The sequence below is a fragment of the Staurois parvus genome, unplaced genomic scaffold (assembly GCF_062004578.1).
Source record: "Staurois parvus isolate SC_StPar_1 unplaced genomic scaffold, SC_StPar_1.0 ptg000866l, whole genome shotgun sequence".
NCBI classification, from domain to species: domain Eukaryota; kingdom Metazoa; phylum Chordata; class Amphibia; order Anura; family Ranidae; genus Staurois; species Staurois parvus.
The window spans coordinates 1,947,613-1,975,022 of record NW_028318662.1 but is presented as its reverse complement, the minus strand read 5'-3'; the positions used below and the strand labels follow the sequence as shown (position 1 = coordinate 1,975,022).

The 27,410-nt window shown below is 45.0% G+C and overlaps 1 protein-coding gene across 18 annotated transcripts in view; it reads right to left on the bottom strand.

Moving 5' to 3' along the window:
• LOC149443234 (neurexin-2-like) overlaps positions 1 to 27,410 on the bottom strand; it is a 2,355,461-nt gene that overhangs the window by 472,485 nt on the left and 1,855,566 nt on the right. For all 18 annotated transcript variants that reach the window (XM_089655720.1, XM_089655731.1, XM_089655727.1 and 15 more), the window contains one exon: positions 5,279 to 5,460. In XM_089655720.1, the coding sequence (XP_089511846.1) occupies positions 5,279 to 5,460 (182 nt within the window). The remainder of the gene's footprint in view (positions 1 to 5,278; positions 5,461 to 27,410) is intronic.

Sequence of the window (27,410 nt, the reverse complement as noted above, 5' to 3'; positions counted from 1 at the left end):
TTGTTGGCGCCCTTTTTGGCTGAGTATTTTAATGCGTTACGACAGGGCTCCTCGCCCTCCCCAGATGCGCTTAGAGCGCATATCGCCAGGATTCCTAAGACGACCGATGATGTACAGGAACCGCAAGCCTATTTCTCTTCTTAATGAAGACCTGAAGATATTGGGCAAGATCCTTAGTTTCCGCATTAATAAATATTTGCATAGCCTGGTCCACAGGGACCAGGTAGGGTTCGTCCCCGGGAGGCAGGCGGGTGATAACGTTCGTAAGGTGGTCCATCTTATACATTTTCTGCAACAGCGGAAAATCCCGGGATTCTTACTGTCTTTAGACATATATAAAGCCTTTGATTCTCTATCCTGGGAATATCTGCGGTTTGTGCTGTCTCGTTGGGGTTTTGGGGATTCTATTCTTTCTTGGATTCAGGCCTTGTATTCTTCTCCTTCGGCCTCCGTCAAATACGCTGGGTATTTTTCAGATCCCTTTCCTATTGGGCGAGGGACGAGACAGGGTTGCCCCCTGTCCCCAGCGCTCTTTGTCCTGGCGCTTGAGCCGTTGGCTTTGGCGCTTCGGACCGATTGCAATGTATCGGGGGTTCCTTACGCGGGACAGGAATTCAAACTGAACCTTTTTGAGGATGATGCCCTCCTGACTCTTACTAACCCCCTGACGACGCTTCCTAATTTGCAACAGGTTCTTGAGCGCTTCTCCTTGATTTCGGGTCTCCGTATCAACTTGGATAAGACTGTCGCCCTCAATATTACTTTGGCTTCAGATTTGGTTTCGCGCCTACAATCCCACTTCCCTTACAAATGGGCTTCCTCTTCTCTTGAATACTTAGGCATTCGCTTGACCCCCACTTATGACTCCTTGTTTGCTGCGAATTACTATCCATTGCTTAGCTCTCTATCCTCTCTTATGCATTCTTGGCAATTTCCGCACCTGTCTTGGATAGGACGGGTTAATTCGGTGAAAATGACCATCTTGCCGAAATTGTTGTATTATTTTCGCACACTCCCGGTGCGGGTTCCCCCTCATTTTCTTCGGTTGCTTCAGGCGAAGTTAATGCGTTTTATCTGGGCCGATAAGCACCCCAGAGTATCCAAAAGTACGCTTTTTGCCCATAGACTTCAGGGTGGTCTTGGGGTGCCTAATGTGACTAAGTATTATCAAGCAAGCCAGATTGCCCCGCTGTCTATGTTGCACGCCTCTTCCGACGTCCCCCTCTGGGTCCTGTTGGAACTACCTAATTGTGCCCCTATCGCACTATCGACGCTTCTATGGCTTCCCCCTGCCCTGCGCCCTATGGCACTGAGTCCGATGTTACTTCATGGCCTACAAGTTTGGGACTCGGTGCGTTACTCTGGTGGTCTGATGTCACCTTTTCTGCCTTTGCTCCCAATTATTAACAACCCTCTTTTCCCGCCGGGTTTGGATCACCCAGGGGCGTTTTCTTGGTGGGTGACTAATGGTTTTTCGCAGGTGCGACACTTTTTGATTTTTCGGTCCTTTCCCACCTGGGACTCTCTTCGGGAATCCCGGAATATCCCCCCGGCGGAATTTTTTCGATATCTTCAATTGCGACACTGGCTGCTCTCGCTGCGGGGTACTTCTGCGTTCCCGTACCAGAAATCTGCCTTTGAACAGCTCTGCCAACTGCGTCCGGGCGCTCCGGGCCTTATACCCCTTCTTTATGCAGCTCTGAACAGACGCTCGTCGCATACTTCTCTTTCATATGTTGTTCAGTGGGAGCGCGACCTGGGAGTGGCTGTGGATCCGGAGGACTGGAATAAGGCCTGGTCACTCATAGCTAAATGCTCATTTAATACGACCACACTGGAGGCAGCCTATAAGGTATTGTTTCGTTGGTACTGGGTTCCGGCTCGGCTGGCCCGGGCTAACCCTGCCTGTAGTGATCAATGTTTTCGGGGTTGTGGTCATCGTGGTGATGTATTACATATCTGGTGGTCATGCCCGAGACTGTTTCGTTTTTGGTCTCGTGTATTTGGCCTCCTTTTCACCTTGTTCCATCTCTCCATACGCCGGGATGCTCGGTATGCCTTGCTTCATTGCCCCATACCGGGCCTCTTAGCTCACCAGCAGAAGTTGGCTTCCTATCTGTTTTTATCCGCCACTAGAACAATTGCTCAGGCCTGGAAGAGTCCGTTTGTCCCTCTTCAGGGGGTGCGGGATCGTATGACCACTATGATGCTCAACGAACAGATGTCGAGTATCCGCAACGACTCCCAACGTAAATTTTTGAAAATATGGGAGCAGTGGTTGCAATATGCCCTTCCCTCACTCCCCCCGGCTAGTCTGGGGATGTAATGGCGTTCGGTGTTGGCGCTCTTGAATCCCTGCTCTTTGCCCCCACCCCTTTTTTTTTTTTTTTTTTTCCTTTCTTTTCTTTCTCTCTTTTCTTTTTTCTCTCTCTCTCTGTTTTTGGTGTGACTGGGCAGCTGCATTTAGTTGTTATAACCAGTTACATTACTGTTTTGTAACTTATGTGCCATTGATAGCCCCTGCGTGGGCGTACCTTTTGCCCTGTTGGCATTAGAGCATTGTTTTTCCTTTTTTTTTATTTTGCATATTGTTTATCTGTGCAATTGATAGCCCCTGCGTGGGCGTGTTTTATTGCCTCTGTTTATACTGTTTAAAATTTAATAAAAACCATTGAAATAGAAAGTGTGGTCAGATGAGACCAAAATTGAGCTCTTTGTCATCAACTCAACTCGCCGTGTTTAGAGGAGGAGGAATGCTGCCTATGACCCCAAGAACACCACTCCAACTGTCAAACATGGTGGTGGAAACATTCTGCTTTGGGGGTGTTTTTCTGCTAAGAGGACAGGACAACTGCAGCGCATCAAAGGGACGATGGACGGGGCAATGTACCGTCAAATCTTGGGTGAAAACCTTCTTCTCTCAGCCAGGGCAGTGAAAATGGGTCGTGGATGGGTGTTCCAGCAAGCATGACAATGACCCAAACACATGGCCAAGGCAACAAAGGAGTGGCTCAAGAAGCACATTAAGGTCCTGGAGTGGCCTAGCCAGTCTCCAGACCTTAATCTGATTGGAAATCTGTGGAGGGAGCTGAAAGTTCGAGTTGCCAAACATTAGCCACCAAACCTTAATGACTTGGAGAGGAGTGGGCCAAAATCCCTCCTGAGATGCGTGCAAACCTGGTGGCCAACTATAGGAAACGTCTGACCTTCGATTTTTAGACTGATCATTTCTTTGTGAGTGGGCAAACATTCAAAATCAGCAGATCAAATACTTATTTTCTTCACTGTATATATATATATATTATGTATCTATCTATCTATCTATCTATATATATATATATATATATATATATATATACACACACACATATACAGTCAGGTCCATAAATATTGAGACATCGACACAATTCTAACATTTTTGGCTGTATACACAACCACAATGGATTTGAAGTGAAATGAACAAGATGTGCTTTAACTGCAGACTGTCAGCTTTAATTTGAGGGTATTTACATCCAAATCAGGTGAACGGTGTAGGAATTACATCAGTTTGCATATGTGCCTCCCACTTGTTAAGGGATCAAAAGTAATTGGACAATTGGCTTCTCAGCTGTTCCATGGCCAGGTGTGTGTTATTCCCTCATTATCCCAATTACAATGAGCAGATAAAAGGTCCAGAGTTCATTTCAAGTGTGCTATTTGCATTTGGAATCTGTTGCTGTCAACTCTCAAGATGAGATCCAAAGAGCTGTCACTATCAGTGAAGCAAGCCATCATTAGGCTTAAAAAACAAAACAAACCCATCAGAGAGATAGCAAAAACATTAGGCGTGGCCAAAACAACTGTTTTGAACATTCTTAAAAAGAAGGAACGCACCGGTGAGCTCAGCAACACAAAAAGACACGGAAGACCACGGAAAACAACTGTGGTGGATGACCGAAGAATTCTTTCCCTGGTGAAGAAAACACCCTTCACAACAGTTGGCCAGATCAAGAACACTCTCCAGGAGGTAGGTGTATGTTTGTCAAAGTCAACAATCAAGAGAAGACTTCACCAGAGTGAATACAGAGGGTTCACCACAAGTTGTAAACCATTGATGAGCCTCAAAAACAGGAAGGCCAGATTAGAGTTTGCCAAACGACATCTAAAAAAGCTTTCACAGTTCTGGAACAACATCCTATGGACAGATGAGACCAAGATCAACTTGTACCAGAGTAATGGGAAGAGAAGAGTATAGAGAAGGAAAGGAACTGCTCATGATCCTAAGCATACCACCTCATCAGTGAAGCATGGTGGTGGTAGTGTCATGGCGTGGGCATGTATGGCTGCCAATGGAACTGGTTCTCTTGTATTTATTGATGATGCGACTGCTGACAAAAGCAGCAGGATGAATTCTGAAGTGTTTCGGGCAATATTATCTGCTCATATTCAGCCAAATGTTTCAGAACTCATTGGACGCAGCTTCACAGTGCAGATGGACAATGACCCAAAGCATACTGCAAAAGCAACCAAAGAGTTTTTTAAGGGAAAGAAGTGGAATGTTATGCAATGGCCAAGTCAATCACCTGCCCTGAATCCGATTGAGCATGCATTTCACTTGCTGAAGACAAAACTGAAGGGAAAATGCTCCAAGAACAAGCAGGAACTGAAGACAGTTGCAGTAGAGGTCTGGCAGAGCATCACCAGGGATGAAACCCAGCGTCTATGTCTATGCGTTCCAGACTTCAGGCTGTAATTGACTGCAAAGGATTTGCAACCAAGTATTAAAAAGTGAAAGTTTGATTTATGATTATTATTCTGTCCCATTACTTTTGGTCCCTTAACAAGTGGGAGGCACGTATGCAAACTGTTGTAATTCCTACACCGTTCACCTGATTTGGATGTAAATACCCTCAAATTAAAGCTGACAGTCTGCAGTTAAAGCACATCTTGTTCGTTTCATTTCAAATCCATTGTGGTGGTGTATAGAGCCAAACATGTTAGAACTGTGTCGATGTCCCAATATTTATGGACTTGACTGTATATATTACACATACATACACACACACACACACACAGTCTATGGTTTTTGGTTGCTTTACAATTAATTTTTTTTTGTTTCTTTTTTACGTGCAATTGTTTCTTATCTTATAAAAAAAGATCCTTGCATTCCTAGACCTGCCTGCAGACCTGATGGGTGTGACTCAGGCTGTGTATGATGGAAGCAAGTGTGAAGAAAATTAAAAAATGCCAGAAATACTTGACACAAACAATACTAAATATCAAAAGAATATTTCCTTACTATGTGAAGCTGTAAGTAGTCTCCCAGACCAGAAGCACTGTCTACTCGAAGTAATACTGCATCCTTTTGTTGTGTAGTAAAGCCAACTGCAAGTCGATCAGCTCTTGTACTGGGACGGTCATTAGGAGGCCAGGTATAGGTAATAAGAGCTCCTCCTTTTCCGAAAATATATGTAGTACCAGCTAGAAGAGAGGAAGAGGAGATACTATAAGACTATAGCAGGACAGGCTCACATTTAACTAAGGTAGAGGCATATATAATTACAATAAAGCAAACAGCAATTAAATTAGGAAAATGTCAGCGTAATATATTAGATAATTTGACAGTAGTTATAATATATACTGTTTATAGAGGTATATATATTAGTGTGTATAGAAAAGAATCACCCCCCTTTAAAATGATCAGCCTGAAATAAAAACAGTTTTTGTTTTATTCAGCTGTATTTACTCAGTTCAACTTATACATCCAAGTGAAAGATATAACACCAACATATCAGAACAAAATGTAAAAAAAAGAAATCAAAAAACAGAATCACTGAGTTGGAAAAAGGATCACCCCCTTGCATCAGTATTTTGTTGAACCACATTTTGCTTTAATTACAGCCTTTAGTGTGTTGAGATATGTCTCTACTAACTAACCGTCCCATACAAGCCACATTTGTGGAGAATGTGTGATATTGTTATCACATGCACACAATGACCAATCTTTGTCATAAATTCCTGCAACTGCTTTAGAGTTGCTGTAGGCCTCTTGGTAGCCTCTTTGACCAGATTCTTAAATAGAGCAGCTAATTCATCACACTTAGAGCCAGACTGATGCTGCATCCACCTAGGTAAGTATAATTTGGGGGGGAACAAACTTCTGTTTTAAACTCCCACAATCTTGGTTTCCAATTTGTATGCACTGTATATGAGACGTAGCACTTTTTTTGATCTTCCCTCCATCCATCCTCTGTATATGAATGGTGATAATAGCAGGGCCGTAGACATTTTTTTCCTGGGGGGAGGGGCAGCCAGAGGACAATAACTAGGCAGTGTGCCTGCCATGTTATGACAAATTATGGGCGTGTCAAAATTCGAAGGGGCTTAAAACTTCAACCTGCTCCTTGTGTACATGGTAACATTTAACCCAAAAAATACACTCTACCATTACATATGCTTTTCTTCACACAACCTACCTAGAAAAAGAATGTCATAAACAGTTACTACTGAACAATCAGCATCTATTATACAATATGGTATAAATAGTGCAGGGGTCAGGTGTATGACATACAGCCTAGCATATGCAGTCCCACTGTCAGCAGCAAATCCCTTTGACAGCAAACAAGTATAAACAAGTAAGGGTGGTCAAAGGACTCTCACCACACCAATTCTGCTGATGACCTCCTGATGGCGATCAATCTCACATACTCTGTTCTAACCAGGTAGCCCAATGCTCTGGGTCTCCCTATCAAACCTGGTGTTCACGTGGTCCTCTGGTTCAGCAATCCATCCCCTGAAGGCCAATCCTGAATGCTTTAAATTTTATGAATGAATGCAAAGCATTCTCAGATCAGACAGGGTTTGGATACCTGAGGTCAATGCAACCTTCTCTTTAGCAGGGCATGTGCTCAGCAGAGGACCTGGAAGCAAGTGGAGAACACTGAAGTAGCGGTGTCTGTTTCAGTGATTTCCAGCTTTCAGGGGCTTTGGTCAGGTATGGTATATACGAAATTACAACTTACATTGCTCCAAGCTGGAACAATATAACTGAAAAACAGCAGTGGTGTCAGTGGATGCTATAGTAACCCCCAGCATTAGTGTCAGCGGCAGAAATAATAAGCTCCTACATTGGTGTTGGTGGATGCAATAATAAGCCCCTACATTGGTGTTGGTGGATGCAATAACAACCCCCAATTTTGATATCAGTGGATACAATAATAACCCCCAGTGCTAGTGTCAGTGGATGCAATAGTAACCCTCAGCATTGGTGTCAGTGGATGCAATAATAACCCCCAGCATCAGTGTCAATGGACAGATTAATAACCCTCAGCATTGGTGTCAGTGAACACAATAAAAACCCCAGTATTGGTGTTAAAAATAACCTTCAACATTGGTGTCAGTACTATTGATCCCAACCACCATGTTGGTGGTCATCAGAATTAAAATGTACACCCCCCCATCCCATCACCACCAATCAGGGGAAGGTGAGTAAACTTTAGGTAGATGGACCACAAATGCAGAAGGGGGGATGGTGGGTTAACATTTCACTGACATGACCACCAATGCTTAGTGAGTAGGTGATGGGGGGGTTAACTATCACTCCCAATGACCACCAATGGGGGATAGTAGCAGTGAAAGTAAACCCCCCATCCCAACTTGGTGGTCATACAGTGAGAGTTAACCCACCTCCCCCCTGTATTGTTTGTAATGGGAATGGGTAAAATTTCAATGCCGCTCAATCCCAGCATCCTCCAATGCCCAATTGTTGGTCACTTACCAGATCAGAGGTTCTCGGGCTGCTCTCTCCAGGCCGCGACTTTGCTTGTACTGTTGGCAGAGAAAACTCCGCCCACAGTACAGTGTTCCTTTCATTGCTGGGTGCTGGAAGACAGCAATCCAGGAACACTGTTGCTAGCTTATACTGGTTTGGTTGCACTATGCCTGGTATGGTTAGCTATCAGGAACACTGTTGCTGGCTTACAGTGGTCTGGTGACACTTGGATAAGTGTGTGGTGATCAAGAAAACTTGCTGGCTGCACTGTTCTGGAGAACCTAGCACTGCTGTAGCTAGTGATCAGGACTTGTGTGGCAGTGATCAGGAACAATGTTTCTAGCCGCACTACCCTTGCAAAACTGGCACTGATGTGGATAGCTTACACTGGTTTGGTTACACTGGGACTGGTTTGGCTAATAATCATAGACACTATTGTATTGTTGTTGGTACAAAAAAGAATGATAAATGTTGAAATAAATAGGAATTTTGACTTACTTGTAAACTGCATATCTTGGAGCACAGCACAGGACACATGAGCTTATTTCTTAGACCATAGGTTTTATACTGCTACCTTCAGAAGATTGGGGCAAGAATGCCCCCTAGAGCAGTGTTTCTCTACTTTTTTTCAATCAATGCACCCTTTAAAATCATGATCAATCTTGTGGCATCCCATACAAAAAATAAAAAAACAAAACTAATAATTTTATATAATGCAGTGACATTTCTTAAGGAAATCCTATACGGCAGAGATGCCCAGGATTCCAAAGGGAGGGAACTACTTATGCAAAAACACCTAATAATGTCCCAGAGGGATACAGAAGGTAGCAACAAGGGACGAGGATGTACACATTTACAACAGAGGGTGTATAAGAAGCCCAAAAGCTGGGGTGTTAAGAACGGATACAACAGCACCAAATCAAGACCTGCACAGAAACCAGAGCTAGGGGTTTGATAATACCAAGCCAAGGAAGTTGCATGATGAGAAAATTTCTGGGATGACCTTTCTTATCATCAGAATAAGTTACTGTGATAATGAGGTCTGGACAACCCCAAAACCACAGGGACCACCTTCATTATGTTAAAATTTACAGGGATGCCTTCATTATGTTAAAATTTACTAGGCATCCCCCTTCCCAGGGAGTATACACCAGGGCTTTTAGCCACATTCCAAACAATCATTATGAGTTTTCCAGCCCAGTTTACCATAGTTTGGGCAACAGATATGCAATAGTCAACTGCAAGGCTGTACCTGCTAGGGCAAATGATAACTTTAAAGTGTCTCCAAAAACCTATCAACTAAATTTAGGAGGGAATGACTTCAGCAGAAACAGAAGATTGATTATTTAGAGGAACAATGGGTGGATCCATAAAGGGTGGAAATGCCTTCTTCATAGGCTACAAGGCAGCAAAAATGCTAGGAGTGGTAAAAACCTCTTGGTTAGGACAATCATTATATAAAGCCTAATTGGTTTGATCAAGAATAGGGAGGGGCTTTCAAGATTTTGCCTTCTTTTTTTGTGGCTATTAGGGTATATGGAGGCTGAGCACAACTAGGTATATCTGGCCAGAGACTAGTATGTATTGCCTCCAAGAATCCAGCCACCATATGTTGAGAAGGTAAAGAATTGATTAAATTCTGGTAGTGAGCCTTTAGCAGCCTCAGCTAAAATATCAGTGTCCCTTTTGGCTTTGCCTTCTGCATGTTAGAGTGTTGGCAGTCGTTAGTGCCCCTCTTTTTTGTAGCCCCTCCTGTGGTGATGTAGTGGGTGGAGATTGTGCCACTTTATATACCAGCTGTGGGAGGGGCCCAGTGGAGTTGGAGTATGGGAACAGGATAACCCCTGGACAGCAGAAAGTAGAGCTGTGCTGGAGGAAACAGACAGCCCTCTGCTGGACAGTGAGGGCACACTGGGGACAGATAGAGAAACTTGCCACCCCTGACCTTTATCTAGCAGGTCCTGTGGCTTGTTTTAGGATGACCTCAGGGCCTAAAAAGATCACCCTGTGTGTGTGGAGGGAACACCCATGTGTGAGCCACCTGTGAAAAAAGAGATTGTAACATACAGGTGAAACTCGAAAAATTAGAATATCGTGCAAAAGTTCATTTATTTCAGTAATGCAACTTAAAAGGTGAAACTAATATATGAGATAGACTCATTACATGCAAAGCCCTGATTTGTCATAATTGTGATGATTATGGCTTACAGCTCATGAAAACCCCAAATCCACAATCTCAGAAAATTTGGATATTGTGAAAAGGTGCATATATTCTAGGCTCAAAGTGTCCCACTCTAATCAGCTAATTAAGCCATAACACCTGGAAAGGGTTCCTGAGCCTTTAAATGGTCTCTCATTCTGGTTCAGTAGGAATCACAATCATGAGAAAGACTGCTGACCTGACAGTTGTGCAGAAAACCATCATTGACACCCTCCATAAGGAGGGAAAGCCTCAAAAGGTAATTGCAAAAGAAGTTGGATGTTCCCAAAGTGCTGTATCAAAGCAAATTAATAGAAAGTTATGTGGAAGGGAAAAGTGTGGAAGAAAAAGGTGCACAAGCAGCAGGGATGACCGCAGCCTGGAGTGGATTGTCGGGAAAAGGCCATTCAAAAGTGTTGGGGACTTTCACAAGGAGTGGACTGAAGCTGAAGTCAGTGCATCAAGAGCCACCACACACAGACGGATCCTGGACATGGGCTTCAAATGTCGTATTCCTCTTGTCAAGCAGGTCCTGAACAACAAACAACTTCAGAAGCGTCTTACCTAGGCTAAAGAAAAACAGACCTGGTCTGTTGCTCAGTGGTCCAAAGTCCTCTTTTCTGATGAGAGCAACGTTTGCATCTCATTTGGAAACCAAGGACCCAGAGTATGGAGGAAGAATGGCGAGGCACACACTGCAAGATGCTTGAAGTCCAGTGTGAAGTTTCTACAGTCTGTGTTGATTTGGGGAGCTATGTCATCTGCTGGTGTTGGTCCACTGTGCTTCATTAAGTTCAGGGTCAACGCAGCCGTCTACCAGGAGACTTTGGGTCACTTCATGCTTCCTTCCACAGACGAGCTTTATGGGGATGCTGACTTACTTTTCCAGTAGGACTTGACACCTGCCCACACTGCCAAAAGAACCAAAACCTGGTTCATTGACTGTGGGATTACTGTGCTTGATTGGCCAGCAAACTCGCCTGACCTGAACCCCATAGAGAATCTATGGGGCATTGCCAAGAGAAAGATGAGAGACATAAGACCGAACAATGCAGAAGAGCTGAAGGCCACTATTGAAGCATCCTGGTCTTCCATAACACCTCAGCAGTGCCACAAGCTGATAGCTTCCATGCCATGCCGCATTGAGGCAGTAATTGCTTCAAAAGGGGCCCAAACCAAGTACTCAGCACATATTCATGCTTATACTTTTCAGAGGTCCGATATTGTTCTATGTACAATCCTTGTTTTATTGATTGCATGTAATATTCTAAATTTTCTGAGATTGTGGATTTGGGGTTTTCATGAGCTGTAAGCCATAATCCTCACAATTATGACAAATCACGGCTTGAACTTTCTTGCTTTCATGTAATGAGTCTATCTCATATACCAGTTTCACCTTTTAAGTTGCATTACTGAAATAAATGAACATTTGCACAATATTCTAATTTTTCTAGTTTCACCTGTATATGGTATGTTCTCTCTTTTTTTTTGTATGCAGCCTGTGGGCTGAATGGAAAAAAGAGAATAAATCTCTGCTAGAAAAAGTGTGTGGTATGCCCACTATTAGAATATACCATCCTACATCCACCCACTTCTATTGGTGGGCACACATTAGGTCACACAGTGCCAGATGTACCAGCTCCAAGATTGGACAAATGTCTAAATAGTGGCACGCTTGAATAAAAATTGTCCATGTATAAGTGGTACCCCATCTGGAAAAGGGATGACACCAAGTCCCAAACTATCTTGCCACTACTCCCCATGTAGTCTGGGCATCTAGGGGGCTCTACCTGACTATCTTTTCCCTTGGAAATCTGATGCTTATAAGTATAGCCTGTTGCCCTCTCACAGGTCTTATAAATCTTGACCCCATATCTGGCACGCTAGCTGGAGAGAAATTGTTTGAATGCAAGGCGGCCAGAAAAATTAATGAGGGACTCATCAACGCAGATTTTTTGCTGGGGAGTATAGACATATGCAAATTTTTGGTTAAGGTGATTTACGAGGGGCTGAATTTTGTGGAGCCAATCAAATTCAGGGTCACCCCGAGGACGACAGAGTGTATTGTCGTTGAAATGCATAAAACACATTATACTCCCATATCTATGCCTGGCCATGACAACAGAGAACACGGGCACATGATGAATCGGGTCTGTGGACCAATACAACCGCAATTCATTTTTTTAGTAATGCCCATGCTGAGGGTTAGGCTCAAAAAAAAATTTGAATTCGGAAACCGTAATGGGTTTCCATGTGAATGGTCTGGCAAGGTTTGAATTTGGGTTGGCGGCAATAAATTGTGCATATAAAGTGCTTTGATCCATAATCAATGCATACAGATCTTCCGTGAAAAACAGCTCCAAAAAATCAAGAGGAGTTAATTTCCACCTGAATTCCAGGTTGGGCAGTGAATGGGGGAAGTACGGGTGCTGTAGAATTTGTGGGCTGCCAATCGGGATTAGTAAGCACGTTCGCAAGGATACTAGTGTGCAAATTCTTGGTGGTTGCGGGACAATACTTGTGCTCACCACTGCACCAGCTTGTACTGCACTTATAGGACTCACCACGTCACCCAAGTGATACTGTAGTGCTGGTATTATTATTATACAGGATTAATATAGCGCGAACAGTTTGCTCAGCGCTTTACAATATAACGGGAGACAATACAGCAACAATACAGTTCAATACAACAGGGTTAGGAGGGCCTGATCCTGGGAGCTTACAATCTAAGAGCTATGTGAAAGACCAGGATGTACTAGGCTACTAGTGCTCGACAGTTCACCAAAAGGCAGCGCAGCACAGTACTGGCACTCTGCTGCATATAAGAGTCATCAAAATTTACCGACAAGTGCTAACAGAGATTAGGCCTGATTCTGCCAACACTGCGGTTTTGTGTGCAATGTATCAAGTGACAGAGACCTATTGACACTGCACTTGCTTGGGGAGAAGGGTGTGTAAGCGTAGGGGCTAAACGCAGGTGCTGGCAGGTGCCAGGGCTGATCCCACTAACGCTGAGTTTTTGTGGACGCTATACTAATGTGAACACTGGTATAGTGCTGATCTGATCAAAGATATTGATCCGTTCAGACACTATACTAGCAATGGAGGTTTATTGTGTATAGGCGTGTTCCTGGCAATCAAGGGGTTAAATGTGATTACTGGTGTACTAGCAGGCAATGTGACGCCATCTGGGAGGGGCGTGAAAACCGAGGGAGCGTGAATCACGTATATATATATATATATTTCTGCTTTATTTTCTGCTTTATTTCTGCTATAGGGCAGGTCAGGAAGCGGTTACATAAGCGGTTTGTGTTACGTTGCTGCATTACTCTAACTGACAATTGTGCGGTCATGCAACGCTGCACCAAAATTAAATTTATGTTATTTTTTACCCACGAATTGAGCTTTCTTTTGGTGGTATTTGATCGCCTGTGTGTTTTTTATTTTTTGCGCTATAAAAAAAAACAAGACCGACAATTTTGAGAAAAAAACAATATTTTGGACTTTTTGCTATAAATGATGTCCAGTAAAAAAAAAATAAAAATCACATTTCGTCATAAATTTCAGCCAAAATGTATTCTGTGATATGTCTTTGCTAAACAAAATCCCAATACATGTAAATTAATTGGTCTATGTGAAAGTTATAGCGTTTACAAATGGCGGTATAGATACTGCATTTTTTTTCTTTATACTAATAGCAGTGATCAGCAACTTATGGCGGCAACCAGCAACTTATGGCAGGACTGCGGCAGACATTCGGACACTGGGAGGGAACTGACTTGGGGTCACTGACATCCCCAGTGGCACCAATACAGTGATCAGCACAAAAAAAAGCACTGATACTGTACTAATGGCACTGGGGAGGAAGGGGTTAACATTTTAGGCAATCAAAGGGTTAACTGTGCGAGGGGAGTGTTTCACTAGGGGGCGGGAGAGGGGGTGCTTCACAGTTACACACTGTCCCAGAAAGCTAAGCTCTGCTCTCCAGAACAGTGTGCTGGAAACTGACAGGGAAGAGAGCTGCATTGAAAACAATGCAGCTGTGCTTCTTGTCAGTGTTTGCCAGCAATCGCCGGGCAATCACTGGCCGGGACGATCGGTGCCGCGGGCAGGGTGGTAGCGCACGTCCCCTACCATGTATGCAAACAGGATGACGTTTATAAATGTGATCCTGCCTACAGGGGGCGCTTCTGCGGTGAGAAGCAATGTTTCTTCTCACTGAGCTACCTGGGATGCTTGACAACACTCTGCTTGATCTATTTGATAATCCTGCCTTGTGCCTTGATTTCTCTTGAACCTTGAACTCCTTGCTCCTCCCATGAACTTCCTTATAAAAGCCATGTCCATGCACTTCCTCCTTGCCAGATTATTGTGCCTTCCTAGCCAATATCCCGCTTACCGTTCCTGCTGCTGTCTACATCTTCGTTACCGACCTTTGGCTTGCTACTGACTACGATTCTGCCTCATCCTATCTACTACCATTTGTGACCGACCCTTGGCTTGTGACTGACTCCGCTTCTGTTTGATCCCAAATCTGTTTGATCCGCTTTTGGTTTCCAGCTTGCTCATTCTCTGGTGGGGTGATCCTGAGATCTGCGACCTGGTATTAGCATGCAGCCAAATCCATCTCCACCATTAGGAACTCTGGGGAAAACCGACTAATACTTAGACCCCGCACCTCAGGTGAGCCTGCGTCATTCCCAGGGTGATCCGCTGGTGTACCAACCCTGCTGGTTTCAGGTAAGCCTTACACTGCTGTAGCAACTGGTCTCTGAACCTGATCCTGACCCTGACAGAATAATCTGGCCTAAACATGGACACCGCTATGGCAAACGTTAGGCAGCAAATTGCTGAGCTACAGGAATTCGGGGTTACCCATCAAAAAAAAGTTGCCAAACTAGAAAGCATTGTGGATAGGCAACAGGGGGAGATTCAGGCTCTGCAGAGACAACTGCTGAACCGATATGATACTAGCTCACATATGCCCCAACCATCTAAGTTTAATGGAGACCGCCGCCACTACAGGGGTTTCCTTAATCAATGTCGTATGTATTTCCAAATGCACCCTGCTGCATTTCCTTCAGAGAAAAAGAAAGTAATGTTTATTATTGGGCTTCTGACTGGGGAAGCTCTAGCTTGGGCCTCCCCTTATATAGAGCAAAACCATGGCATGTTGAATGATTTTGATACCTTTTTGACCGCGATGAATCAGGTTTTTGATGATCCCAACCGTTGTGCTACTGCTGAAGCAAAATTGCATAGTCTGAGGCAGGGTAGACGCTTGGTCGCTGAATACACAGCCGAGTTCAGAAGTTGGATCGCAGATACCACTTGGAACCCTGCAGCACAAAAAAGCCAGATCCGCCAAGGGCTTTCTGAACAGGTAAAGGATGAGCTTGCCAGAGTAGATATACCTAATGATCTTGAGGAATTCATCCAATTGTGTATCCGAATCGATCAAAGACTTACAGAAAGGAGGAAGGAGAGGCTGGGAATGTTTGGAGGTAATAGGGGCATGCATCTCTCTGCTAGTCCATTTGTTCAGCAGGATTCAAGAGTCTCTCTGGGTTCAAACACCCCTGAGCCTATGCAGCTTGATGCGATCAAGAGATCCATCTCCATTCAGGAGAAAGAGAGAAGACGTTCAGAGAATTTATGCCTATATTGTGGGGATTCGGGTCATTATGCAATTAATTGTCCTAACAAAGTTAGAAGAACAGTTGCTGTGACTGATGTGATTGCACCTGAACAAATAAACGCTATAAGCCAGTCTGCCTCCCCACTGATTTCTGAAGAGAATAAAGTGAACTCACTGCTCTCTCATTTTGTTATCCCTATTAAACTTGTATCTGAGGGCTGTGAAATCTCCTGCTCAGTTATGCTGGACTCCGGGGCTGGGGGGAATTTTATGGATATAGAGTTTGCCAACAACAATAATATTCAAGCAAGAGATACATTTACCCCTATTGATATGGAGACAGTTGATGGGTCACCCTTATCTTCAGGACCTGTTATCCATAAAACGGTTCCACTGGTACTGTTGTTTGAGGCTGACCATTGTGAGACCATCAGCCTTCAGCTGATTATGTCACCCAAGTTTCCCATCATCCTGGGAATTCCTTGGTTCTCCACTCACAATCCTTCCATCAACTGGGGAGCACGGACTATAAAGTTTACGTCCCCCCACTGTGAAAAATATTGCAAAAAACCTTGCCGACCAGGTTTGTCACCGACCAAGGAAGCGCAAAGTGATATAGTGGCTATCCAGTCATATGACAATTTGCCCCCACATTACCATGAGTTCTGGGATGTCTGTGACAAGAAAAATGCAGATAAATTACCCCCTCATTGCCCATATGATTGCCCCATTGAGCTGCTCCAAGGGGTAGAAATACCTTTTGGCCGCCTGTTCAATCTGTCGGAACCTGAATTAAAAGTACTCAGGGTGTGGATCAATGAGAATTTGGAGAAGGGCTTTATTAGACACAACTGCTCCTGCGGGGGGGCAGCCCTGTTCTTCGTTGAAAAGAAAGACTCCACCTTGCGTCCATGCATTGACTACAGAGACATAAATAAAATCACTATAAAAAAATGCTATCCATTACCCTTGATCCCTGAAATGTTGGAAAGACTTCGTTCTGCCAAGATCTTTACAAAACTTGATTTACGAGGGGCAAATAACCTTGTCCGCATTCATCGAGGAGACAAATTGAAAACTGCTTTCAGAACCAGGTATGGGCATTTCGAATCCTTGGTGATGCCGTTTAGACTTTGCAACGCCCCTACAACGTTTCAGCATTTTATCAATGATGTTTTTCGTGATCTGTTGGACCAATTTGTGATTGCCTATCTGGATGATATCCTTATCTTTTCCGGTAATTGGAAGGAGCACCGCAAACATGTTTGCACAGTCTTTGAAAGATTAAGGAAGAATAGACTCTACATTAAATTGGAGAAATGTGAGTTTGAACAAACCCAGATCCAGTTCTTAGGCTATATCATTTCTCCAGAGGTAATGAGCATGGATCCCGAGAAGATCAAAGCAGTGGTAGATTGGTCAGCCCCTGGAAATGTTAAGGAATTTCGTTGGGTTTGCCAACTTTTACAGAAAATTTATAAGGAATTTTTCTAAAGTGATAGCTCCAATCACACAGCTGACGAAGAAGGGGGTACCCTTCATGTGGACCCCTGAGGCACAGGCTGCGTTTGAAAGGCTGAAAACTCTTTTCACTTCCGCACCAATTTTGGTACATCCTGATCCTTAACTACCCTTTATAGTGGAAGTGGATGCTTCAAATTCTGCCGTGGGAGCTATCCTGTCTCAGCGAAGTGATGAAAAAAATGCAGCTTCATCCTTGTGCCTACTTTTCTCATTTGATGTCCTCAGCCGAAAGGAATTATGACATTGGGAATAAAGAGCTACTGGCAACTAAGGAAACCTTTTCTGAATGGAGGCATCTGCTAGAAGGGGCTAATCACCCTGTAACTGTTCTCACTGACCATAGAAATCTGGAATTCATTCCCTCGCTTCTGGTGGCCTAGTTACAAGAAGGATATCAAACGCTACGTGGCCTCTTGTCTGACGTGTGCACGTCATAAGACACCCAGAGCTTCTCCTTTGAGGTTGCTCCAGCCACTACCTATTCCATCAAGACCTTGGGGGTCAATTTCTATGGACTTTGTAGTCGAATTACCTCCCTCAAAAGAAATGACTACTATCTTGGTAGTCGTCGACCGCCTTACTAAAATGGCTCATTTCATACCTGTAGTGACTTTTGGGGGACTATTCATTAAAAATATGATTTTATTCCAAAAGTAAGAAGCCCAGCTGTCTGTGAGGGGTTAACCTTTCTTGGTTGGAATTCAAGTGACCTTCTCCTAGATGACAAAAACCAGTGAGTGGGAGAAACTTGTTGAAGGACAGTGAAACACACACCACTATTGAAATGCCTCCAGGTGATCAAACAAAGTCCCAAAAAAGACAATGAGGGATCTGATGTGGATTAGACCTGGCAGACCTATGTCTCCTCAAAACAAATGCCATGATCTATGGGAAGCCAAAAGATATTTCAATGGCAGGAAAGTTAATTATAAAATCAAACATTACTATGAGTCATCACACCTGACCAAAACAACAATGATGAGACGAAACTGAAGGTCTGAGAACTCACCCAAAACCTTGGAAAGTGTGATTAACAAACAAACTTCTTGGACTGTCACAATATGCTATTATCCACTAAGGGGCACTATTTCATCCACTGACACCAATGATGGGGCACTATTCCTCCCACTGATACCAATGATGGGACACTATTCCTCCCACTGACACCAATGATGGTGCCCCATCATTAGTGTCAGTGTGTGAGGAATAGTGTCCCATCATTAGTGTCAGTGGGAGGAATAGTGCCCCATCATTAGTCAGTGGTAGGAATAGTGCCCCATCATTGGTGTCAGTGGGAAGAATCGTGCCCCATCATTGGTGTCAGTGGGAGGAATAGTGTTCCATCATTAGTGTCAGTGGGAGGAATAGTGCTCCATCATTGGTGTCAGTGGGAGGAATAGTGCCACTATCATTGGTGTCAGTGGGAGGAATAGTGTCCCATCAGTGTCAGTGGGAAGAATAGCGCTCCATCATTGGTGTCAGTGGGAGGAATAGCACCCCATCATTGGTGTCAGTGGGGGGAATAGCGCCCCATCATTGGTATCAGTGGCAGGAATTGCGCCCCATCATTGGTGTCAGTGGGAGGAATTGCACCCCATCATTGGTGTCAGTGGGAAGAATAGCGCCCCATCACTGGTATCAGTGGAAGGAATAGTGCCCCATCGTTGGTGTCAGTGGGGAGAATAGTGCCCCATCGTTGGTGTCAGTGGGGGGGGGAGGAATAGTGCCCCATCGTTGGTGTCAGTGGAGGGGGAGGAATAGTGCCCCATCGTTGGTGTCAGTGGGGGGGGGAGGAATAGTGCCCCATCGTTGGTGTCAGTGGGGGGGGGAGGAATAGTGCCCCATCGTTGGTGTCAGTGGGGGGGGAGGAATAGTGCCCCATCGTTGGTGTCAGTGGGGGGGAGGAATAGTGCCCCATCGTTGGTGTCAGTGGGGGGGAGGAATAGTGCCCCATCGTTGGTGTCAGTGGGGGGGAGGAATAGTGCCCCATCGTTGGTGTCAGTGGGGGGGAGGAATAGTGCCCCATCATTGGTATCAGTGGGGAGGAGGATTAGTGCCCCATCATTGGTGTCAGTGGGGAGGAGGAATAGTGCCCCATCATTGGTGTCAGTGGGGAGGAGGAATAGTGCCCCATCGTTGGTGTCAGTGGGGAGGAGGAATAGTGCCCCATCGTTGGTGTCAGTGGGGAGGAGGAATAGTGCCCCATCGTTGGTGTCAGTGGGGAGGAGGAATAGTGCCCCATCGTTGGTGTCAGTGGGGAGGAGGAATAGTGCCCCATCGTTGGTGTCAGTGGGGGAGGAACAGTGCCCCATCGTTGGTGTCAGTGGGGGAGGAACAGTGCCTCATCGTTGGTATCAGTGGGGAGAATAGTGCCCCATTATTGGTGTCAGTGGGGAGGAGGAATAGTGCCCCATCATTGGTGTCAGTGGGGGGAGGAATAGTGCCCCATCGTTGGTGTCAGTGGGGGAGGAACAGTGCCCCATCATTGGTGTCAGTGGGGAGGAGGAATAGTGCCCCATCATTGGTGTCAGTGGGGGAGGAACAGTGCCTCATCGTTGGTGTCAGTGGGGGAGAGGAGCGGCTGCTCCTTCTTTCAGTTCGGCCGCTCGATTTTCGCGGGGCCGCTCGGCTCCGCCTCCTTGCCGGTGATTGGTCGCCTGTGTGCCTTTCCAGTGCTGGCGCCCAATCACTGGTGAGGAGGCGGAGCCGAGCGGCCACGCGACCATCGAGCGGCCGAACTGAAAGAAGGAGCAGCCATGCTTCCTGGACCGGATCGTCGTGGGACCGGAGCCAGGTAAGGTACAGCAGCCCCTCTGCCCACCCCTGTACTTCGTGTCCGTTGGAGGAGGAGGGGGGGCGGCGTCGCGCCGCCCCTCGAAAAAGTGCCGCCCTGACACCGGCTCGCCGTATACCGGTGTATAAGACGACCCCCGACTTTTCAGAAGATTTTCATGGGTTGAAAAGTCGTTTTATACGCTGGAAAATACAGTATTTATTTATTTATTAAAAAGGCAATTTTTGTGTATATGGTACGAAATCATACTGGCTAAAAGAACTCAAGGTATATTATTAAGTGGTGATCAAATTATTAAGGTGTCCAAATTATTGGTTCATTAAATATTTGCCGTATTTCAACGGCAGGAGGCACTGCGATATTTTGTTGAAGGGAGAGGACACCACCCTACATATTTCAAATAAATTCTTACATAAACCACTACATACCTGTTAAGGGGGTACCGTCTGCTGAACAAACTGCGGAGTTGATAGTTCGAGATGTTTTTAAATTACATGGAATTCTTGATGAATCGGTATCTGATAGAGGAGTACAGTTTACATCAAAATTTTGGAAAAGCTTTTGTTCAGCTTTAGGGGTAACTGTTAACCTGTCCTCTGCTTTTCATCCACAGTCTAATGGTCAGACAGAGAGGACCAACCAAACTTTGGAACAGTACCTTTGGTGTTTTGTCAGTTATCTTCAGGATGACTGAGTGGACTATTTGCCTATGGCAGAGTTTGCCTATAACAATGCTAAACATAGCTCCAGCTCCCAAAGCCCTTTTTTCCTCAATATGGGGTATCATCCAGTTTTTATTCCTGATCTCCCTATCGCAACTCAAATTCCTGCTGTTGCCAACAGAGTAACTGCAGGAGATTCAGGCGAAGTTGATCGAGACCTTGGAGGGGGGCTCAGGAATGTTATAAAAAGGCCGCCGACAGTCATCGCAGATCACTTCCTACCTTTCATGTGGGCGACAAGGATTGGCTATCTACTAAAAATCTGAAGGTTCATGTTCCATCTGCAAAGTTGGGCCAAACGTTTGTGGGACCTTTCCAGATGTCTGCTCAGATCAACCCAGTCACCTCTTGCTTAAAACTTCCTGACAGTATGAAAAATCACCGTTTTTCATGTATCACTTTTCAAACCATTTCAGGAAAATCCTTTCTCTGGAAGAATTCTTCCACCTCCTCCATCTGTTGAGGTACAGGGTGAAGAAGAATATGTGGTGGAGAAGATTCTTGACTCTAGGATGTTTAGAGGAAAATTGCAATATCTTGTCCAATGGGAAGAATATGGGCAAGAGGAAAATTCTTGTGAGCCTGAGGAAAATGTTCATGCTCCTAGATTAACAAGAGAATTCCATCAGAGGTTTCCCCACAAGCCTGGTCCTAAGACATCCAGGGGATGTCCTGTGAGGAGGGGAGTACTGTCAGAGCCTGGGATTGAACCTAGGCCTTCTGCGGTGAGAGGCAATGTTTCTTCTCACTGAGCTACCTGGGATACTGGACAACATTCTGCCTGATCTATTTGATAATCCTGCCTTGTGCCTTGATTTCTCTTGAACCTTGAACTCCTTGCTCCTCCCATGAACTTCCTTATAAAAGCCATGTCCATGCACTTCCTCCTTGCCAGATTATTGTGCCTTCTCAACCAATATCCCGCTTACCGTTCCTGCTGCTGTCTACATCTTCGTTACTGACCTTTGGCTTGCTACTGACTATGATTCTGCCTCATCCTATCTACTACCATTTGTGACCGACCTTTGGCTTGTGACTGACTCCGCTTCTGTTTGATCCCTAATCTGTTTGATCCGCTTTTGGGTTCCAGCTTGCTCATTCCCTGGTGGGGTGATCCTGAGATCTGCGACCTGGTATTCGCACGCAGCCAAATCCATCTCCACCATTAGGAGCTCTGGGGAAAACCGGCTAATACTTAGACCCCGCACCTCAGGTGAGCCTGCATCATTCCCAGGGTGATCCGCTGGGTTGGTACCCTGCTGGTTTCAGGTAAGCCTTACACTGCAGTAGCAACTGGTCTCTGAACCTGATCCAGACCGTGACAGATGTACTGTGGGCGGTCCCCTAGTGGTTAAGTTTCAGTTTAGTGCACTAATTGTCCCTGTCTCTTGCTCTGCCCAAATTTCATGTTCCTCAACACTGGACAATTTCCAGGTATGCTCACCACATGGCTTTCATTTTCCCCCTGGCCAGCACAGCTCTTTTTACAATGAGTGCAAGGAAACCTGCAGAGCAAGCAAACTAGGGCTGCAACTAAGGATTATTTTTATACTCAATTAGTTGGCTGATTATTGTTTTGATTAATCAGATGAAAACCTCAAAAAAGTGTGTTGTATAATTAAGTTAATATGTAAAGTTAAAAAAAAGGACAATTGATTCTTGAATATCTATATGCAGTGGTAAATATAAATAACCAGCTAGATGACTGGCTAATGGCTAGGAAACTAAATATCCAATCCACTCTCAGAATAACAGACAGAAGATATATAGGTTCACACTGCTGCAGTGTGAATTGATGCAATTTGACAGTGCGATTTGTGTTTTGACAGGTGTGAATTTAATGTGATTTCTGAAGGTACTGAGCATAGATGGAGATAAAATTCCCACCACACTAAACTCATACAGGACCCTTTTTTTAACCGGATCAAAATGGCATTGCATAGATGTGAATGATCTTCATAGAAAACAATGTACACTACGGGCAGATTTCTAATTATTGTCTGTGAAATTAACAATATTGTATATACCATTGTGAATCTCTACGCACCCAATGTCCACCAGGTCCACTTTCTAAATTCTCTATGGAAAAGGGTGGCAAAATGTTTACTATTGAAATCACAGGCTAAACGCAATCGGAATCAAGTTTTTTCTGATACGGTTGATAATATAGCTAGACTTGAACTTACACATAAACAATCTTTATCTCCAGTCGTATTGCAGGAACTCCAAACCACTAGACTTGAACTTAGGAATCTCTTACTATGGTGACATGGACAAAATTTGAAAAAGGCTAAAGCTACATTTTACATGCAGGGGAACAAAGTGGGTAAGATGCTTGCAAAATATCTAGCAACTAGACAATCCAAATTATCCTCAATTCTGGACCCTATAATCAAATACACTCACTTATCATCCTAACAAAATAGTGGAAGCGTTTTGCTGTTACTATTCCCAATTATATAATCTTAAAGATGACCCTCACACTCCACAACCTACACCAGGCCTGATCAACCAATTCTTGGACAAACTGTCATTGCCCACACTAGACCATCAAAAATTAGAGGGACTCAACCAACCCATTCTGGAAAGTGAAATAATTGCGGCTATTAAAGCATTACCAAAAGGGAAATCTCCACTGGCTGACGGTTTTTCAGAAATTCCAATCTATTTTAGAACCTCACCTTAAAAGAGCATTTGATGAAGCTGTGCTTAAGTCCACATTTCCACCCGAGATGGTAAAGGCTATTATTGTCACTTTGCCTAAACCAGGGAAGACTCTGGACCGCCCTCAAAACGTTAGGCCCATTTCCCAACTAAACACTGATCTTAAAATATACGCCAAAATTATAGCAACCTGTCTCCTTAATATAACTCCTCTCCTTATTAGGGCTGATCAAGTAGGCTTTGTTAAGGGCAGACAGGCAGCAGACAGCACCCATTGAATTCTTGACCTGATGCATTTGATTGAAACTCGTGGGCTACAGGCTGTGTTTTTGGCATTGGACGCCGAGAAAGCCTTTGATAGAGTTCACTGGCAATACTTGGATGCTACTTTAAACAAATTTAGCATCAGTAGATTTATAAAGTCGGCTATTATGGCACTGTATACAGTCCCTACAGCACAAGTATTTACATCTAACGCTCTATCGGAACCTTTTAGCATCACTAATGGAACAAGGCAGGGTTGTCCGCTATCTACCATTATTTTTTCCCTGGTAATGGAACCTCTAGCAACTGCAATTAGTACTAACCCACGGATCTTGGGTATCAGAGTTGCGGATACCTCCCATAAAATTGGACTGTTTGCAGACAATGTCATACTTACTGTTACTGACCCTGTGAACTCCCTTACAGAAATTTCGGCTTCCTTGCAGTCATTTAGTGCGGTCTCCTATTATAAACTTAACATTACGAAATTATGTGCTCTACCAATAGCCATAGCAAAGGGTCCCTTGAAAGAACCTAAATACAAATTTCCCTATAGTTGGACCCATAAAAAATTAGACGACCTCGGTATATACTGTATATATATCTGGTCCGACTTTTAATACATTTAAAGATAATCAGGGGTATGCAGGAGAGTAGTCAAACGAACAAGGGATCAGAGCAGGAGAAGGTCAGCAGAGGTCAGGATCAAGCAGGGTCGGTAACAAGGTCAATCAGCAGGCAAACGAACAGGAACAGATAATAAGACCATACGGCAATGTGAGTCTGTGCAGGGCTGGTTTAAATAGTGCGCCCTGCACTGTCACTGGTGCCAGGCGCGCATCTGCGATTGTGAGTGCGCATGCGCGCCCGCCGCCGTTGCCGCGGTGGCCTAGGTCCTAGCGCCCGCCGGTTAAAGTGTATCGGCATTCTGCGCATGCCCAGACCCGCGCGCTGCCGCGATCCCTGACATTGCCCCCCCCCCACTGGCATTCTCCGGACGCCCAACTGATCTCTCCTCTGTGGGTGGTTGCAGAAAAATTCTTGGACTAGTCTAGAGGCGTGAACGTTTTGGGCTGGTTCCCATGAATTCTCCTCTGGACCATAACCGTTCCATTTAATAAGGAATTGCGTCTGGCCTCTTCTCTTCCTACAATCCACGATTGCCTCTACTTCAAATTCCTCTTCTTCGTCAATGGTCATGGCCTCCGGGGGTCTGGACCTCCGGTCTGGAAAGGGATCCGGAGTTGCCGGTTTTAACAATGACAAGTGAAACACCGGGTGTATCCTAAAGGATTCGGGAAGTGTGAGCTCATAAGCCACTTCATTAATTTTCCGTTTCACCCGGAAAGGACCCATAAACTTCGGTCCCAATTACCTCGATGGGCATGACATCTTTAGATTAGTCGTAGCTAACCAGACCTGGTCCCCTGGTTGCAGGATTAGTTCGCCTCTTCTTCTTCTGTCAAAAGCCCTCTTATTATCCTCCTGGGCTTTCGCAATTTGCTTCTTGTAACACCTTGTTGTTGGACGAAAAAAAATTCAGCATGTCTTGTGTAGCGGGAACCAAACTTTCTAGGATCAGGTCAGGCAGAAACGTGGGATGGAACCCGTAATTCGCAAAAAATGGAGATTGTCTGATAGCAGAATGACTTGCGTTATTGTAGGTGAATTCGGCTAAAGGCAAGAGTGTCAGCCAATCATCCTGGAGAAACGAGGTATAGCATCCGAGATACTGTTCCAACGTCTGGTTCGTCCTTTCGGTCTGCCCATTTGTCTGTGGATGGTATGCAGATGAGAAAGAAAGTTTAATTCCTAAGACTTCACATAGAGCTTTCCAAAACTTTGAGGTGAACTGGACCCCCCGGTCTGAGACAATATCTTCCAGAATCCCATGGAGTCTTACAACTTCCTTCAGAAAGATTTGTGCCGTCTCAAGAGCCGAGGGTGTGTTTCTTAATGGTAAAAAATGGGCCATCTTTGATGGGCGATCCACGATGTGCGATGGATGTGTTACCAGGAAGGAGGAGAAGATCAGGATATCATCTAAGTAGATGACAACAAAGACCGCTAAATATTCTCTGAACACATAGTTTATAAAGTGCTGAAATGTGGCTGGTGCATTGTATAGACCGAAAGGCATGACCAGGTACTCAAAGTGCTCAAACCTGGTACGAAATGCAGTCTTTCACTCATCCCCCTCTCTTATGCGGACTAAATTATAAGCACCCCTCAAATCTAACTTGGTAAAAACCACTGCCGATTTCAGCCTCTGGAATAGCTCGGGAACCAAAGGAAGTGGGTAGCAATTTTTCACCGTAATCTTGTTTAACTCCCGATAGTCCACGCAGGGCCTTAAGGACTTGTCCTTCTTTTCTACAAAAAAAAAAAAAGATTCCAGCTCCGGCTGGTGACGTGGAGGGATGAATGAAACCCTTTTGGAGGTTTTCATCTATATATCCCTTTAACACCCCCAGCTCCAGCTCAGATAGAGGGAATATTCACCCGAAAGGAATCTCAGATCCCGGTAGAAGGTCGATTGGGCAGTCATAAGTTCGATGTGGAGGGAGAACGTCTGCCCCTCGTTTACTAAACACATTGAGCTGTGGTAGGCCGGGGGAATGACTTGGGTTAGTTCTGCGTCCACGTCCATACATAGGAGGGACTGTGGAATTGAGTAAGCCTTGGAATTGCAATGCTCATGGCAGTAGGGAGATCGGAACTGAATTGACCCGGTTTTCCAATCAATCTGGGGATCATGTGCACGCAACCAGGGAAGCCCCAGAATAACTGGAAATAGAGGGGATGCAATGGCATCCAGGCGAAGGAATTCCCGATGGTGGCCAGCCACCGTAGTGCAGATAGGTGAGGTTTCCCGGTCTACCAACCCCGATTTAATGCGCGACCCATCGGCCAGGAAGATATTCAACCCACATTCCCTTGTTTTGTAGGGGGATCTGTTGTCGAGTTGCAAAGTCTATATCTATGAAGCAACTACAAGCTCCGGAATCAACGTTTGCCGTCACTGACACGGTCCTTCCGGGAAGCTGGAAAGAAATAGGCACGGCTAAGTAATTTGAATTACTGGGACAGGTGGGAGACACAGCGGAAAAAACAGAGGCACACTTACTCAGTTTCGCTGGGCAGGAACGTACCACATGACCTGCTTCCCCGCAGTAGAGACAGAGATTGTTAACCCGACGTCTCTGGTGTTCCTCAAATGTTAATGACAGTCGCGTCAATCCTAATTGCATGGGTTCAGGTATGTCGTCAGTTTCCGAGTTCTGATTTCCAACAGGAGAAGACTGGTCTGGAACACGAGGTAGTACCCATGTTGGTCTCTGACCCTGACTGGACCTCTCTAGTCGACGTTCCCGCAATCTGCGGTCAATCTGGATGGCCAGAGTTATAAGGTTTTCTGGGGTATCGGTTAGGCCCTCTCTGGCTAGCTCATCCTTGAGTGACTCGGATAAGCTCGTGCGGAATTGGTGACGCAGGGCTGCATCATTCCATTGGGTGTCCCCCATCCAGTGTCTGAACTCAGAAGCATATTCCTCCGCTGCTCGGCGACCCTGTTTGAGTGCATACAGGGCCGTTTCGGCTGATGCTGCCCGCTGCGGGTCATCATATAATACTGCCATCGCATTAAAAAATGCTTTTACCGACTCCAGATGCAGATTGCGGGTCTCCATTAGTCGGTGGGCCCAACCCTGGGGTTCATCTTGCAGTAGGGAGATAATGAACCCCACCTTCACAGATTCTGTAGAGAATGTCTGCGGCTGCAGATTGAAATATAGTTGGCACGCATTGTGAAATGCCCTGAATTTCCCTCAATCCCCACTGAAAAGTTCTGGCAA